The 15,653-nt window shown below is 45.2% G+C and overlaps 1 protein-coding gene across 5 annotated transcripts in view; it reads right to left on the reverse strand.

Moving 5' to 3' along the window:
* The window catches only part of KLHL12 (kelch like family member 12), an 83,838-nt gene that overhangs the window by 27,531 nt on the left and 40,654 nt on the right, over nt 1-15,653 (reverse strand). For 4 of the 5 annotated variants that reach the window (XM_034767764.1, XM_034767763.1, XM_034767766.1 and 1 more), the window contains 4 exons: nt 15,304-15,410; nt 3,892-4,087; nt 2,652-2,810; nt 1,532-1,630 (listed from right to left, as the gene is read on the reverse strand). In XM_034767764.1, coding sequence (XP_034623655.1) covers nt 1,532-1,630; nt 2,652-2,810; nt 3,892-4,087; nt 15,304-15,410 — 561 coding nt within the window. Of the gene's footprint in view, nt 1-1,056; nt 1,106-1,531; nt 1,631-2,651; nt 2,811-3,891; nt 4,088-15,303; nt 15,411-15,653 lie in introns of those variants that run through there. The other variant, XM_034767767.1, reaches the window with a different exon arrangement.

Below are 15,653 nucleotides of genomic sequence, written 5' to 3' on the forward strand. Positions count from 1 at the left end.
TTACAACAGAAAAACTTCAAAAACAGACTCCAACGAGAGACTGCTGAGCTGGAATTGATATGCAAACTAGATACAATCAACTCAGGATTGAATAAGGACTGGGAATGGCTGAGCCATTACAAACATTGAATCTATCTCCCCTTGTAAGTATTCTCACACTTCTTATCAAATTGTCTGGACTGGGCTATCTTGATTATCACTTCAAAAGTTTTTTTCTCTTACTTAATTGGCCTCTCAGAGTTGGTAAGACAACTCCCACCTGTTCATGCTCTCTGTATGTGTGTATATATATCTCCTCAATATATATTCCACTCTATATGCATTATGCTTATGCTCTAATAAATTTGTTAGTCTCTAAGGTGCCACAAGTACTCCTGTTCTTTTTGCGGATACAGACTAACACGGCTGCTACTCTGAAAGAAGATGAATGTTTTCAAAAAATGAGAAGGGAAGTTGAATGGACGCAGGAATACATCCTGAACTCTAGTGTGCACTACCATACAACTATTGTAGTTAGTGCCCACAATAAACTCAGCAGCCCAGCTGCTCAACAACACAGGCCACTAGGAACACATCTCCATGAAACACTGCTTTCTGCACTGGCTCCTCATTGAATAATAAAATAATATATGGAGATATACCTATCTCATAGAACTGGAAGGGACCCTGAAAGGTCATTGAGTCCAGCCCCCTGCCTTCACTAGCAGGACTGAGTACTGATTTTGCCCCAGATCCCTATGTAGCCCCCTCAAGAATTGAACTCACAACCCTAGGTTTAGAAAGCCAATGCTCAAACCACTGAGCTATCCCTCCACCGTCACTGTCTTGATTCTCTGCATGGAACTGGTCCAAGTATCTATGTCTCTGTGACCATGTCACCCTCCAATGGCTACACTGAATTGGACAATGAAATGGTCAGCCACTGAGGAGGGTTAGTGACTATGGAAGACAGAATCTTCATAGCAGATGGAGAAAAACCATGGAAACTTACTACAAGATGAAATCAAAATGACAACTAACCTCATCACATTCAAAGCTGAATGCGACCCCCCTCTTTTCACTCAGGTTCTCCCACACTAGCACCTTTGTGGTCACTTTAAAAAAACTAAAAAGCAAACCAAATATAAAACCCATCAGACCCCTAAGGTTGCCTTTTGGTGACCAGAAAGGAAGAAAGTGCACTGCTGATCTTTTTAATTCGTGGGAGGCATTCTGAAGTTAGAGTGCTGAATGCCTGATAGAGACAGAGGAGCACTGCTGGCCAGGGCATATCCTGACCCGTCGTTTGGGAACAACACTGTCCCGTTGGCACCAGGGCTATACTGGAGACAGCAAGAAAAGCCTCTTTGTGGAGCTAAGTCAGTGGTCACCCAGGGCTGCGTAAGAACTTCTGCTAGGCTTGCTGTGCATCTATAACAGTGCTAAGCCCCACAGGCCAGCAGATATATGATGGCCTCCAGGATATGAAGGCAGGCCAGAAATCATTGCTCTATTCAATCTAGCAGTGCACCCTGCATATCAGAGTTCTCACCTGAGCGCTTGGTGGCCATTGGGGTGACATTTGTCCAGTGTCCAGTGTGAGGGTCATACCTCTCTACAGAGTTCAGGATGTTCAGCCCATCATAGCCACCTGAAACAACATGGGAACAAACAGTGGGTTCAACCCTGATCACTGTTTCTGCAAAGAGAACATTGCAATGCCTGTGTCTGCTCCATCCCCGATGGCTCTGGCTTAGTGACTCCTTGGCAGTGTGAGCAACACTACTCACAGCGCCTCGCAAGGCTGAACAAAAGCAAACATAGAATCTAGCCTGCACCAGGCAGGGATCAAAGTTCTGGAGGCCACAGACAGCAGGGATTGGGGATGACCTGAGGTGGAAGGCACAGGCAGCCATTGCAACTTTTTCAGGAAATTGTACACAGAGTGGCCATGTCACACTGCCTCAGCAGGGGAAGAACACTGTGCTACCAGCCCAGAGGGCAAGGAGAAGAAGGGAGCAAGGGAAGGTTGGGGAACCTAGGATGGAGCAGTTAGTGAAAATGTAGCAGACAGCCTGAGACATGAGATTCCCCTAGAATAGGACCATGACGAGGGTGGTCAGAAAACAAAGCCATGGTGCTGCCTTGACCAAGGGCCCTGGAGAAGCATCCAAAGAATGAGTTCATTTAAGAGTTTAAGACCATTGTCCATCTGGGACTCACAACATTCAGTATGGGCAGCTGGGGCCTTCCAGCCTCCAGAGAGAGGAGCTGGAACACAAGCAGCTCAGGACAGGCCACTCCAGCCTTTCCATGTTCCAATAGCACCATAGCCAAAGCTACTCCCAGGAACTAGTTATCCCATAGCCTGCACATTCCAGCCAGCACACATCCCCCAAACTTCCTCATATCTCAGCTGGCACGTGACCCAGCACACCTCCCATGACTTCAGTATAAGCCATCAAAATGTCTCCTCAGCAGTGACTATGTGAGAAATCTGTCTGCTGACTGAGCTACCCAATATCTCAGGAGAGCGAAGTATATAACAACTGGGATTCTCTTTTAGGCTGTATTCTGCACATCCCAGGAGCCCATTATAGATGGTATTTGCCCTGAATTCTGGGTGGAACACTAATACTTGCAGAGTGCTGATGGATCCTAAGGTCACCTACCGAGGCAGTAGATAACACCATTAGCTACAACCAGTCCTGCTCCTTCCCGAGCTGTTTGCATGTCTCCCAGCATACTCCATTGATCAATATTTGGGTCATATCTTTCCATACTGGTGTGACGCCGGCTTCCATCAAAACCACCAGAAACGTAAATCATATCTGCAACATAATACGGGGAGCAGATTCAGAAAGACATGAATACACACACATGCCCTTCCCTCTCCAGCACTTCCCACCCTTTATATTATTTCATGCACACCATGTGTGTGTGTCCCTGTGCATAGAAGAGGCCTAGGGTCACTTGGACACTGCCATTCATTGATGTTACATCAGCACTTCCTTAGGGTACATCTACACTACAGCGGGGAGTCGATTTAAGATACGCAAATTCAGCTACGTGAATAGCGTAGCTGAATTCGACGTATTACAGCCGACTTACCCCGTTGTGAGGACGGCGGCAAAATCGACTTCTGCCGCTTTTTGTCGGCGGCGCTTACTACCACCTCCGCTGGTGGAGTTAGAGCGCCGATTCGGGGATCGATTGTCGCGTCCCGACGGGACGCGATAAATCGATCCCCGAGAGGTCGATTTCTACCCGCCGATTCAGGCGGGTAGTATAGACCAGGCCTTAGAATGAATATTTAAAAGATGTAACACTCTATGCTTGAAACCCGCTGCATAAATCCCAGCCCAAAGGCCTTCCTTAGCTATATTCCCTCATACAGTTCTATTGAAAAATATCTATTGGTTATATTCAAATTGTTCACTGCAAATGACATTTCATCGAATGTTTAAAAACATGTTAAACTGCAGCAAATGAATCAATACAGGCCCCTGAAGGTGCTCCCAGCCAAGAGAGGGGGGGAAAGGGCCAATCTGTTAGCACCAGGTCCCAGCAGCGACTTCCAGCTGGGACACACAGAAGTTGATCTCTGGGAGCAACACGTTTCTAACAACTGCCTGGGAGATGAATTCTGAACTTCAGGGTATAGAATGGAAGATTCCCACTCCCTGGAACTAGAAACACACACTCTTAGGATGAAGAAGAGGAAGAGCTGCTCTTACAGTTAATGGGCAAGTGATTTTCTTTCTCAAACTCCAAATGCTGAGAGATACAATCTCCAATCAGTTACTTCTCTTCCCTTATCAGCCACCTGCCCTCGGAAGGTGCTGACACACTGTATTTCATGCTGGCAATGGACCTGTCTGGCCTCTGTGACAAGTGCTGATCAGTGTGTACCTCCTAGGGTAGTGGCCCCTGCCAGGCCTCGACGAACATTCATTGGAGCCACTGAGTACCAGATGCCATCCTCATCCGACGTGTAATCCAAGCACTCCACAGAGCTGAGACGGGAGCGGCCGTCGTATCCCCCAATCACATAAATCCGATCATGCAGGGACACCGTGGCAACATAGCGCCTCTTACGGGTGATGCTCTAATACATTTGAAGAAGTGTCAAAGACAGAAAATGACACCAATACATTGAGAACTATCAGAGTCTCTCTAGATTATTCCATCCCTTTTTGCTGTTACACTGAAAGGGACCCGTTTATATAGCCAAAGCCCTCAATTCTATGTGGCATAATGGGTGAAAATTATATGTAGGAATCCTGAATCTGTGTGTATGGATTCCCTTCCTTATGGTCTCCCCCTCAGCGCTCCCACCTCCCAGTCCAATATCCTTTGCACTATTTATTTTGCAATTAAATTCAGTTTACTTTCTGTTGCCCCAAAAACTTCAACGTTCCAGAGATGTTTGCATTCCCACCACTTGTCAGCACTGTAGTAATTGTCAAGAGGGAAAGCTGGAAAGTTTGGCAGACGTGTAGGGAACATCTGGGAGGTTTCACCCCCAGAGCAGAATGGGATTTGGGAATTCATGGCATCCAGGCTCTTCTAGGAAGGAAATGCAGCTCCTCCCTCCCTTCTCCCACCTTCCCCCACTTGGTAGGGGTGGGGTGGCTTTACATTTGGGGAGTAGTGTTCCTCATTCTCCATCCCAGGAGCCACTAGCTCCTCCAGTGACCTCTCTCTGCTATCTCCCATTACATTCAGCAACAAACACGCATGTTAGCAAGGTGTCTCTGTTAAAATATCAGTGGTGAAATAGTTACTGTTGACATTTAAATGATCATCAATAAGCTTCACAGTTTTAAGGCCCCACGGAGATGAAGGGGGCAAGCCACACTCTCATGGAGCTATAGTTTCAGTGTCTCTGCACACTCAGTTAATGAAATAATAGTAATAATTAGCCTTCATACAGTGCTTGTTATCAGCAGATCACAAAGTGCTTAAAAAAGAAGATATCACTATCCCCATTTCAGATAATCAAACTGAGGCACAGAGAGGTGACCAAAATCTAGTGTGTCCTAGTAGCAGGGCTGGGGACAGAACTCAGGTCTCCTGAATCCTGGCACCTCCAAAACATCACTGCATGGCTCAATTTCCATTCATAGTTTGATTTTTTTTCCTGGACCATATGAGACTTAATGGTGACCTGCAAAGGAAAGAATAGGGCTAGAGCCTTTTCTAAAAAAATTCTTTACAACGGATAAAAGAAGAATGTGAATGGTTTTTTGTAAGTTTTTTCCCTTGTTTCTTTTCCTATATTAGAAATTCAGGTTCTGTCTAGGCTCTGAGGGTATGTCTACACACCAAAGAAAAACTTGGGACTGGTCTGCGCCAGTTCACTCGGACTCCCAGGGCTTGGGCTGTTTCATTGCTGTGTAGATGTCCAGGCTTGGGCTGGAGCCATGGGTGTCTAGTTGCTGTGTAGACACACTCAATGGTGACTGTAGACTTAGTGATGTGATATCATAAGAAACCAAGAGTTATAGTAATTGAGAGAAGGGATTTTTAATCCCTTAAAACTTAAAAAAAAACAAAAAACAAACAGCTATTTAACTTCAACAACATATTAATATTTTGGAGAAAGGATGTATTTGTTTAAAATTCCCCAACCTCATACCTGCAATTAAGGTGGGAAAGCAGATTGTGCACATGCTCTGAGACACTCAGCAAAACCAGGGCAGATCAGAGTTGACACTCCTGATAGATACTTCTGAGGTAAAAATAAATAATAAAAAAAAAAAATTTAAAGCCAGAAACAAACAAAAACCCTTCCATTCCATTTTTTTATCCATCTTAAAAGGAGCAAAAAGGTCAGAAGCCCAATTTGATAAAGTCCTTTGCAGGTTTAAATATTTTATTTTATTTTTTTTGGGTGCAGAGCTTATGTAGCAACTTAAAACAAATTGGCAATGATGCAGCCATTTATACAGCCCTATAATCACATCACACCCTCTTCAGTCCCTAATTTCTCCCCCTTACCTTTTCTCTTCCTCCCTCTCCCCCCACTCCTTTCTCCTTTTCTTATCTTGGAGAACATCTGTAGTCCTCTAGCTCACAGAAAATAGTAGCAAGCAGGAATGGCATTTCCCTGGATAATGAAACTGGCTTCTCTACCCTAATCCTTTACTAATCTCTATGGCTAAAATATTAAGATTCCTATATAATCCTTTCCTGTGATTTCAAAAAGCCCTACTCTCAAGTACATAAGGAGTTGCAGCTATGCATAAAATTGGGAGTTCTTCACATTTTCCGCAATTGAGAACAAGAAAGCCAAAAATAAGTAAGATTTACTTGTTGGGGCACGGGGGGAGGAAGAAGAAGGGGGATGACACATTAGAACACTGCCCATTTTAATTAAGCAGCACACAAACATCTGGAATCCAACACTTTTCCCAGATCTTTAAAAAAACACTTTGCCTGCCCTATAGTAAACATTGAAATTTACAAACAAAACAGTTGCTCCAATTAGTAGTTAGAGAGACGCTTAAAATGGAAATCTAGATTCAACTTTAGCTCTGCAGAGGCAACACACACGTGTTTCCAACAAAAGGAAGAGTGCTCTACAGCAGTGGTTCTCAAAGCTAGTCCGCCGCTTGTTCAGGGAAAGCCCCTGGCGGGCTGGGCCGGTTTCTTTACCTGCCCTGTCCTCAGGTTCAGCCGATCTCACTGGCTGCAGTTCGCCACTCATGGCCAATGGGGGCTGCGGGAAGCAGCGCGGGCCGAGGGATGTGCTTGCCACCGTTTGCCGCAGCCCCCATTGGCCTGGAGTGGCAAACCACGGAGGGTGGGAGCCGCGATCGGCCAAACCTCCGGATGCGGCAGGTAAACAAACCGGCCCAACCTGCCAGGGGCTTTCCCTGAACAAGCAGTGGACCAGCTTTGAGAACCACTGCTCTACAGTATTTATGTTATGAGTTCTTAGTGTATTTCAATAAAGTAAATTATATTTACATTCTAATTCTCTCACAGGTTTCTTTAGCTAGTCAACTCATAAGGAAGTTTCAGAAGTTGTGCATCACATACTAACAAAACCATGTTTCCATATCTTTGTTGCTCTAGGGTATAGCTGGAACAACTAAAGAACACTTTACTAGATGCCCAAAAAGCCACAATCCCTCAATCAAGGAAAAATGCCATATTATTTAAAAAAAAAAAAAAAGGAAAAAAAAGTAGGGCTGTCACACAATTAAAAAAAATTAATCGCGCTGTTAAACAATAATAGAATACAATTTATTTAAATAGTTTTCGATATTTTCTACATTTTCAAAATATTGATTTCAATTACAACACAGAATACAAAGTGTTCAGTGCTTACTTTACATTATTATTTTTATTTCAAATATTTGCACTGTAAAAAAAACAAAGAAATAGTATTTCTCAATTCACCTAATATAAGTATTGTAGAGCAATCTCTTTATCATGAAAGTAAAATTATGTACAAAAAATTATGTACAAAAAATAACTGCATTCAAAAATAAAACAAATGTAAAACTTTAGAATCTACAAGTCCACTCAGTCTTACTTCAGCCAATTGCTCAGACAAAACAAGTTTGGCTACAATTTGCAGGAGATAATGCTGCCCACTTCTTGATTACAATGTCACCTGAAAGTGAGAACAGGCCTTCTCATGACACTGTTGTAGCCAGCGTCGCAAGATATTTACGTGCCAGATGCGCTAAAGATTCATATGTCCCTTCATGCTTCAATCACCATTCCAGAGGACATGCTGAAGATGGGTTCTGCTCGATAATGATCCAAAGCGGAGCGGATCGATGCATGTGCATTTTCATCATCTGAGTCAGATGCCATCAGCAGGCTGATTTTCTTTTTTGGTGGTTCGGGTTCTGTAGTTTCCTCATCGGAGTGTTGCTCTTTTAAGACTTCTGAAAGCATGCTCCACACCTCGTCCCCCTAAGATTTTGGACGGCACTTCAGTTTCTTAAACCTTCAGTCGAGTGCTGTAGCTATTTTTAGAAATCTCACATTGGTACCTTCTTTGCATTTTGTCCAATCTGCTGTGAAAATGTTCTTAAAACGAACATGTGCTGGGTCATCATCCGAGCCTGTTATAACATGAAATATATGGCAGAATGCGGGTAAAACAGAGCAGGGGACATACAATTCTCCCCAAAGAAGTTCAGTGACAAATTTAATTAATCATTATTTTTTTTTAAATGAGCATCATCTGCATGGAAGCATGTCCTCTGGAATGGTGACCAAAGCATGAAGGGACATACAAATGTTTAGAATATCTGGCACATAAATACCTTGCAACACCAGCTACAAAAGTGCCATGCAAAAGCCTGTTCTCACTTTCTGGTGACATTATAAATAAGAAGTAGGCAGCAGTATCTCCCGTAAACGTAAACAAACTTGTTTGCCTTAGCGACTGGCTAAAAAGAAGTAGGACCGAGTGGACTTATAGTCTCTAAAGTTTTACATTGTTTTATTTTTGAGCGCAGTTATGTTAAAAAAAATTAAAAATCTACATTCGTAAGTTACACTTTCATGATAAAGAGGCTGGGGTGGGGTAGTCGACCGCTTTGATAACAGGTTCGGAAGAAGGGGCTGTAATAATAGGTTCGGAAGAAGGGGCAGCGGAATCAGCAGGCAAATCGACATCCCAGTAAGAAAAGCGTACCACACCTGCCTGGGCCACATAGGGGCTATTAGTATGACCCTGGCACAGTCTGTCTGTATTTTGAGTAACACTCTGTGTTGAAGTGGCATGGGGGGTGGGGGGGGATGCGTACAGTAATTTGCCGCTCCATTGGAAACACCCCAAGGAGTGTTTCCCTAGGCCAGCTCTGGAGCGGGATTCTGGGTACTTGGTTTTGCGGTTGCAAAAAGGTCCAGTTTCGGGTAACCTCATATTTTAAATATGTTGTGTAGGATGGTCTTGTTTATCTCCCATTCGTGATCTAGGGGAAATGCTCTGCTGAGCTCGTCCGCGGTAGTGTTTAAAGAACCGGGTAGGTAAGAAGCTGAAATCTGGATATTGCGTTGGAGATACCAATTCCAAAGCTTCATAGCTTCGGTGCAAAGAGATGGGCTCGAGCTCCTCCTTGTCTGTTTAGATAAAACATGCAGGCGATGTTGTCAGTCATGATCCTGTTGTTTTGGTTTTTGATGAAGGGGAGGAATTGGAGATAAGCATTGCAGACTGCTCGGAGTTCTAGAAGGTTTATGTATAAAGAAGCTTCGGTGGGGGACCAAAGTCCTTGAGTGGTATGATACGCCATGTGTGCCCCCCCAGCCAGTGAGGGGTGTGTCTGTAGTAATTATAATGGAGGGGGGAGTCCTGTAGGAACAACACTCCAGAGCAGAGATTGTGTGGAAGAATCCATCATACGAGTGAGTCCTTGACTTTGATAGGGATGGATAGAAGTCTGTTTAGACTGTGTACATTTGGTCTGTAGACAGTAGTCATCCAGTCTTGGAATATATGTAGAGGCGTGCGTTTTTGACCACAAAAGTACAAGAGGCCATATGGCCCAGAAGTTGTAGGCAGTCTCGGAAAGTGACCTGAGGGTTGTTCCACAACTTGGCGATCAGATTTCTTATGGTGTTGAATCTGTCGAATGGGAGAGATGTGAGTCCCATTAACAAATCAAGGTGTGCACCTATGAACTCCAGTTGTTGGGTAGGAATCAATGTGGATTTGTTCATTTATTTGTAGGCCAAAACCCTGGAAACAGTCGACAGTCATCTGGGTGGAACAAACGGCCTCCTTGAGACTCCGCACTTTGAGGAGGCAATCATCCAGGTAAGGAAAAATTATGACTCCTTTTTTCCTTAGGTGAGCCGTTACCCCAGCGAGAATTTTGGAAAAGATATGGGGAGCTATTGAGAGGCCCAAGGGCAGAACTCTGTACTGGTAGTGCTGTGAGCCCAGAACAAAGCGGAGAAAACGCCTGTGGGCAGGATGTACAGTTACATGAAAATAGGCATCCTGCAGGTCAAGGGCTGAAAACCAATATCCCTGCTCCAGCGCTGGAATTATGGTTGTGAGGGTAACCATTTTGAATTTTTGCTTTTTGATTAACTTGTTGAGTCATCTGAAGTCAAGAATGGGCTGCCATCCTCCATTTTTCTTTTCTGTTAAAAACTAACGGGAGTAAAACCCCTTTTCTTTGTGCTGGTCGGGCTCCTATTTGCAGGAAATGTTGTACCTCTTGGTGGAGCAAGTGGCCGTGAGAGGGGTTCCTGAAGAGGGATGGGGTGGGTGGGGGATATGGACAGGAAGGGAATGGAGTAGCCCATTCTGATGACCTCTAGGGCCCATTTGTCGGTAGTAATGTTCTGCCATTTGTGGTAAAAAAGTAGCAAACAGTGCCCAAAAATATAGGTAGGTAATATGAGCGCTGGAGTGGGTGGGAAGTCTTCTATACCATCAACCAAGGCTTCAAATCTGCTTGTTAGGTGGAGGGGGTTGGGAAGGTGTCGACAGAGTGGAGCAGCAACATTGGTACCTAGGTCTCTGGCGTTCTTGCTGTTGGTGATCATATGGCCTCTGGTGTTGTTGAGTGTAGGTCGGATATCGTGGACGTTGATATGGCTGATACCTATATTGTCTCCTTCTAGTCAATGGTGTGTGGATGCCTAGGGACCTGAGAGTCGCTCTGGAATCCTTCATGGTATGCAACACTTTTTGGTCTTTGTGGCGAATAATTTGTCTCCATCAAAGAGGAGATCTTCCACAGTATTCTGAATCTCGTGTGGGAAAGAAGATGATGTAAACCATGAGGCCCAATGCATCACGACTGCTATCGCAGTGCCCCTCAGAGACTACGGCTTTGAATTGTGGTCTCTTGTCCTCAGGAATATCAGTAATAAAGTCCATGAGTTTCCCGTAATTTCTGTGGTCACATTTGGCCAATAGGGCCACGTAATTAGCCACCCTGAATTGTAGTGTGGACAACACAAACTTTTCGACCGAGTAGGTCCAACCTTTTACAGTAACTCCTCACTTAACGTAGTTATGTTCCTGAAAAATGCAACTTTATGTGAAACGATATTAAGCGAATCCAATTTCCCCATAAGAATTAATGTAAATGGGGGGGGGGATTAGGTTCCAGGGAATTTTTTTTCGCCAGACAAAAGACATTATATACACATACAGTATAAGTTTTAAACAATTTTAAACAAAGAGTTTAATATTGTACACAGCAATGAATGTTTGTGAAGCTTGGTTGAGATGGTGGAGTAAGAGGGTGGGATATTTCCCAGGGAATGCCTTGCTGCTCAATGATGAACTAGCACTCAGCTGAGCCCTCAAGGGTTAATACGCTGTTGCTAATGTAGCATTACACTCTACAAGGCAGCATGGACTGAGGCAGGAGGGAGGAAACACAATAGATGCAGGGCAGTAGTTGCAAACACTTCCCTGCAAAAACTGAACATGATGATGAGCCCACGCTATCCAGCTGGAGCGCACCACTCCCTCCTCCTGACAGCACATGCACGGCTGCACAGGTGCTGACTTTCCAAACTGCTGGGGGATGCATGCGTGAGTGAGAGAGAGAGACGTGCATTGCCCCTTTAAGTACACAGACCCCACTTCAAGTATGTTGCCCTTTTAAGCAGATCAGCCAGTTCAGACAGGAAGCAACAGTTTCCAGCAAGCTCCCTCCTTTCTGTCCCTGAGCCCTGTTCCCCCTCCTCCACTTTGTGGAGAGGGGGTAAGGAACAGGGGGGTGGGTAGGAGCAGGGGACATCCTGATATCAGCACTCCTCTCCCCCCGCAAACAGGAAGCTTCCGGGAGCATATCGAGGGCAGGGCAGGAGCAGCAGGGCAGTGGGAGGAGGGCCACCTGAACTGCTGCTAGACAGCTGCTGAACCACACACCTTACAGGGAATTTAGGGGAGCTGAGGGGGGGGGGCTGCCGGCCCCCTTGGTTCTAATCCCCACAAGGAGGGGCTGCTCTTCCAGAGAATCCTGCGAGCAGTGGACAAAGCAGGCAGCTGCCAAACGACATTATAGGGAGCATTGCACAACTTTAAATGAGCTTGTTCCTTAATAGATCAGCAACGTAACAACAAAACGTTAATCAGGACAACGTTAAGTGAGGAGTTACTGTACTGTCTTTGTCAAAGGGGGTGGACGGAAGATGCTGTTGTTTGTTCCTTTGATTAGCTGCTTCAACTACCAGTGAATTTGGTGCTTAGTTCATGAAAAGGAACTCTGAGCCCTTGGAAGGGACATAGTATTTCCAGTCTGCTAGCTTGCAGGTAGGGGTTATAGTGGCCGGAGTTTGCCAGATATTCTTGGCAGGATCCATAATAGCTGCATTAATAGGAGAGCAATCTTAGGCCTTGGCTACACTTACCAGCTAGTTCGACGGCTGGAAATCGAAGTTCTGGGTTCGACTTATCGCGTCTAGTCTGGACGCGATAAGTCGAACCCGGAAGTGCTTGCCGTTGACTGCGGTACTCCAGCTCGGCGAGAGGAGTACCGCGGAGTCGACGGGGGAGCCTGCCTGCCGCGTGTGGACCAAGGTAAGTTCGAACTAAGGTACTTCGACTTCAGCTACGTTATTCACGTAGCTGAAGTTGCGTACCTTAGTTCGAATTGGGGGGGGTAGTGTAGACCAAGCCTTAGATGCACTGGAAGGTTGCAGAATGTCGGTCAGCTCATGCTGATTTTCAGGTACTTCCCTCCAGGGTAATCTTCAATTCATTAGCCACTCTTTTGAAGAGATCCTGAAAATTAGAAAAATCATTCGCTGTTGTTGGAGGTGGGTGCATAATAGCCTTGTCCAGTGGGTTAATTAATATTGTTCGGAGAGGTGTCAGATGCCTCTTCTTCTACGTGCAGCACTGCGGGTTGTTCCTGTAGTTCAGTCGCAGATGTATGCACAGGTTCAAGAGGAGATGCGGTGTCACCTCTTCTGGGGCTGTGTCGGTCACCATGGTGTCTCCTGTATGATCCCCAGGGGCCCCATTAATGCCACTGTCTGGGAAATGGCATGGGTGGTCCCATCCATGGGTGTGCATACCAGGGTGGTAGGTCCTTGGAGTATGAAGACCTTGATCTCCTGTGTCCCATGCTGACTGGGATCTGGAGTTGGGAGGAATGGTATGGTGAAAAACCTCCCTGAACATTGGCATCCTCATAACTAGAGAAGTTAGAGGGAATATGTTGATAGGTCTGGTGTGAGATCAGTATCAAGCAGGGGGGACTATAGGGTCGGTGATTCCAGCAAATCCCTTGAATGAACAAACTGCAGTGCCACAGTGTTTGCAGCCAGAGTGCATTCTGTTAGCTGCAATTGCGGTGTGATGGGGTCGGGTGGTCCCGAATGCCGCTGTGCCGTAGGGGCAGACATAGTGGCTTGAGGTGCCGGTGCCACAGTAGCAACCGCACTAGGCAGGTTCAGTTGAGTTGGCACCGGGTGCTGCATGAGAAGAGGTAGGCAACTTTAAGCCTGAAGCTCTGGCATCGGGATGGTGTGCCTTGGAAGCAGCCAGGGTACGTGCGGTGCCGGAGATGCCTGGCGCTTCATATGTGCTGAGCCATGGAGCGGTCGGCACCGAGGAGACAGACCTGCTCGGAGATCATTTGGGAAGCGGTAAGTCTTTGTGAGGCGAGGCAGGTGGTCGGTTTTTTGCCTTTTTTTTAATCTTTTGCTGACCGAGGAGGGCTTTGTGTCGATAAGGAATCCGCACCTGGGTTGGAGGCAGGTACGAGGGACTTTTCCATTAATATTAACTTGAGCCTGAGGTCTCTGCCTTTTCGTGCCCTGGCTTTTAATTTACTACAGTGGATACATTCCTGGGGGATGTGGGACTCCCCCAAGCGGCGAACACATTGAGAGTGGCTGTCCAAAACAGGGATGGCATCTCTGCACGTAGTGCAGCACTTAAAAGCTGGTGAACCAGTCATATTATGAATTAACTGACAGGAAAAACGGGAAGGAAGAAAAAACTGGAGTTTTTTTTGTTTGGTTGGTTTTTTTGAGGGACTGGGAAAGGAAAAATAAAACTTATCTGACTAAATACAGGGTAAAACTGTGTAAAACTAACTAGACTAGCTAAAAGCAAATAAGTTTTTCAACAACTCTGCTGTGCTCCGTCTCAGGCCAGGGACGGTAGAGAAGGAATTGAAGAGACCGGCTACGCACGTGTGCTATTGAGACATGGTGGGCACGTGAGGCAGGCACCGCGCATGCACGGCCCGAGCAAGTACTGCTGTAAAAATCTCCGAGCGAAGGTACAGGGACGCACCAACACCCGGAGTGCTGCACCCACCGGGACACTCATCTCGAAGAAGAATGGGCTCTTCAATCTAGTAGAGAAAGGTAAAACACAATCCAATGGCTGAAAGTTGAAGCTAGAGAAAAATCAGACTGAAAACAAGGTGTAAATGTTTGACTGCAAGAGTAATTAACCACTGGAACAACTTATTGAGTGTTGTGGTGAATTCTCCATCACTGACAATTTTAAAATCAAGATTGGATATTTTTCTAAAAGATCTGCTCTAGGAATTATTTTGGGGAAGATCTACAACCTGGGTTACGCAGTGGTTCCTTCTGGCTTTGAAATCTATTAATCTATGAAGACATTTTTCTCAATGTATATTTTCTGAGATAATATTTTAATTAATCTTTCCAAAAAACCTGATATGTCTATGTTATCAATATTAAGACTAATGACCATCAATCAATGGCATCTTTCCTCCACAGATCTTACTGTGCTCTGCAAACTTCACTCATTTATTATACACTGTTTATACACTAGCATCATTTCACCACTGAAATACAGCCTCCTCTGGATAGAATGTGGCAGCTGTTTAACAGCTAATAGCAACACTACACAACAGCTTAGGAGAGGAAATGGAGAATGCAGAATCTAACTGCAGTCGTAATTTAAGGAGGTAGATTACAATCATCCAAACTGGAATCTGGCCAGAACACAGAAACTCATACAAACCGTTGCAAAAAGTTTCAGGGGAATTTTTAACGGCCATAAGAGCTTGGGATCTAAATTTAATATCTCACGTAAAAGAGAGTCCCACAAGCAGCAAAGAACCCTTGGTACTGAGTTGGGGACACCGGTGCAAATCTCAGTCAAGTGGAGGAAAGATGCGGAATCATTAACACTTCTGGCAACATCTAAACCTCAGCAGTCCCTCTGAACATAAATCTCCAATTCTAAGCAGAAGAGAATGGACAGTCCATATGGGGAACACTAAGCAATTATCCCCTTATCAGAATGTTTAGACCTATCAGTATTTTGATCCATTACATTTGCAGGACCCACTGGTGGTGAAAAATGTGGTAAAGCAAATAATTCCTTACCGGCAAGAAACTCCACTCCTGGGTCTTTGGGTCATATTTTTCCACCACGTCAATAGGTGACTGCTGACTGCCAAAGCCTCCAATCACTAGCAGAACCTCGTTAGCCCCTGTAGAAAAAAACTCCAGAGTCAAGTTAATTCCTCTGCCACCAAAGAGTCACCTAGAAAGAATCCTTTAATGAAACTTTTGGATCCATCCTGGAGGGATGGTCTGTGCCAGGAACAATGGGGCACAGCTGCCTCTTTAACTGAATATTGCTGTCACTTCTCTTTGTTTCCCTCCCTGCACCATACAGACAATATTCAGCCTTCCCCACACCTCAAAGTGGCTGGTGGAGGGTGCATGCTCCT

This window comes from Trachemys scripta, chromosome 4, assembly GCF_013100865.1.
Source record: "Trachemys scripta elegans isolate TJP31775 chromosome 4, CAS_Tse_1.0, whole genome shotgun sequence".
Lineage (NCBI taxonomy): Eukaryota > Metazoa > Chordata > Testudines > Emydidae > Trachemys > Trachemys scripta.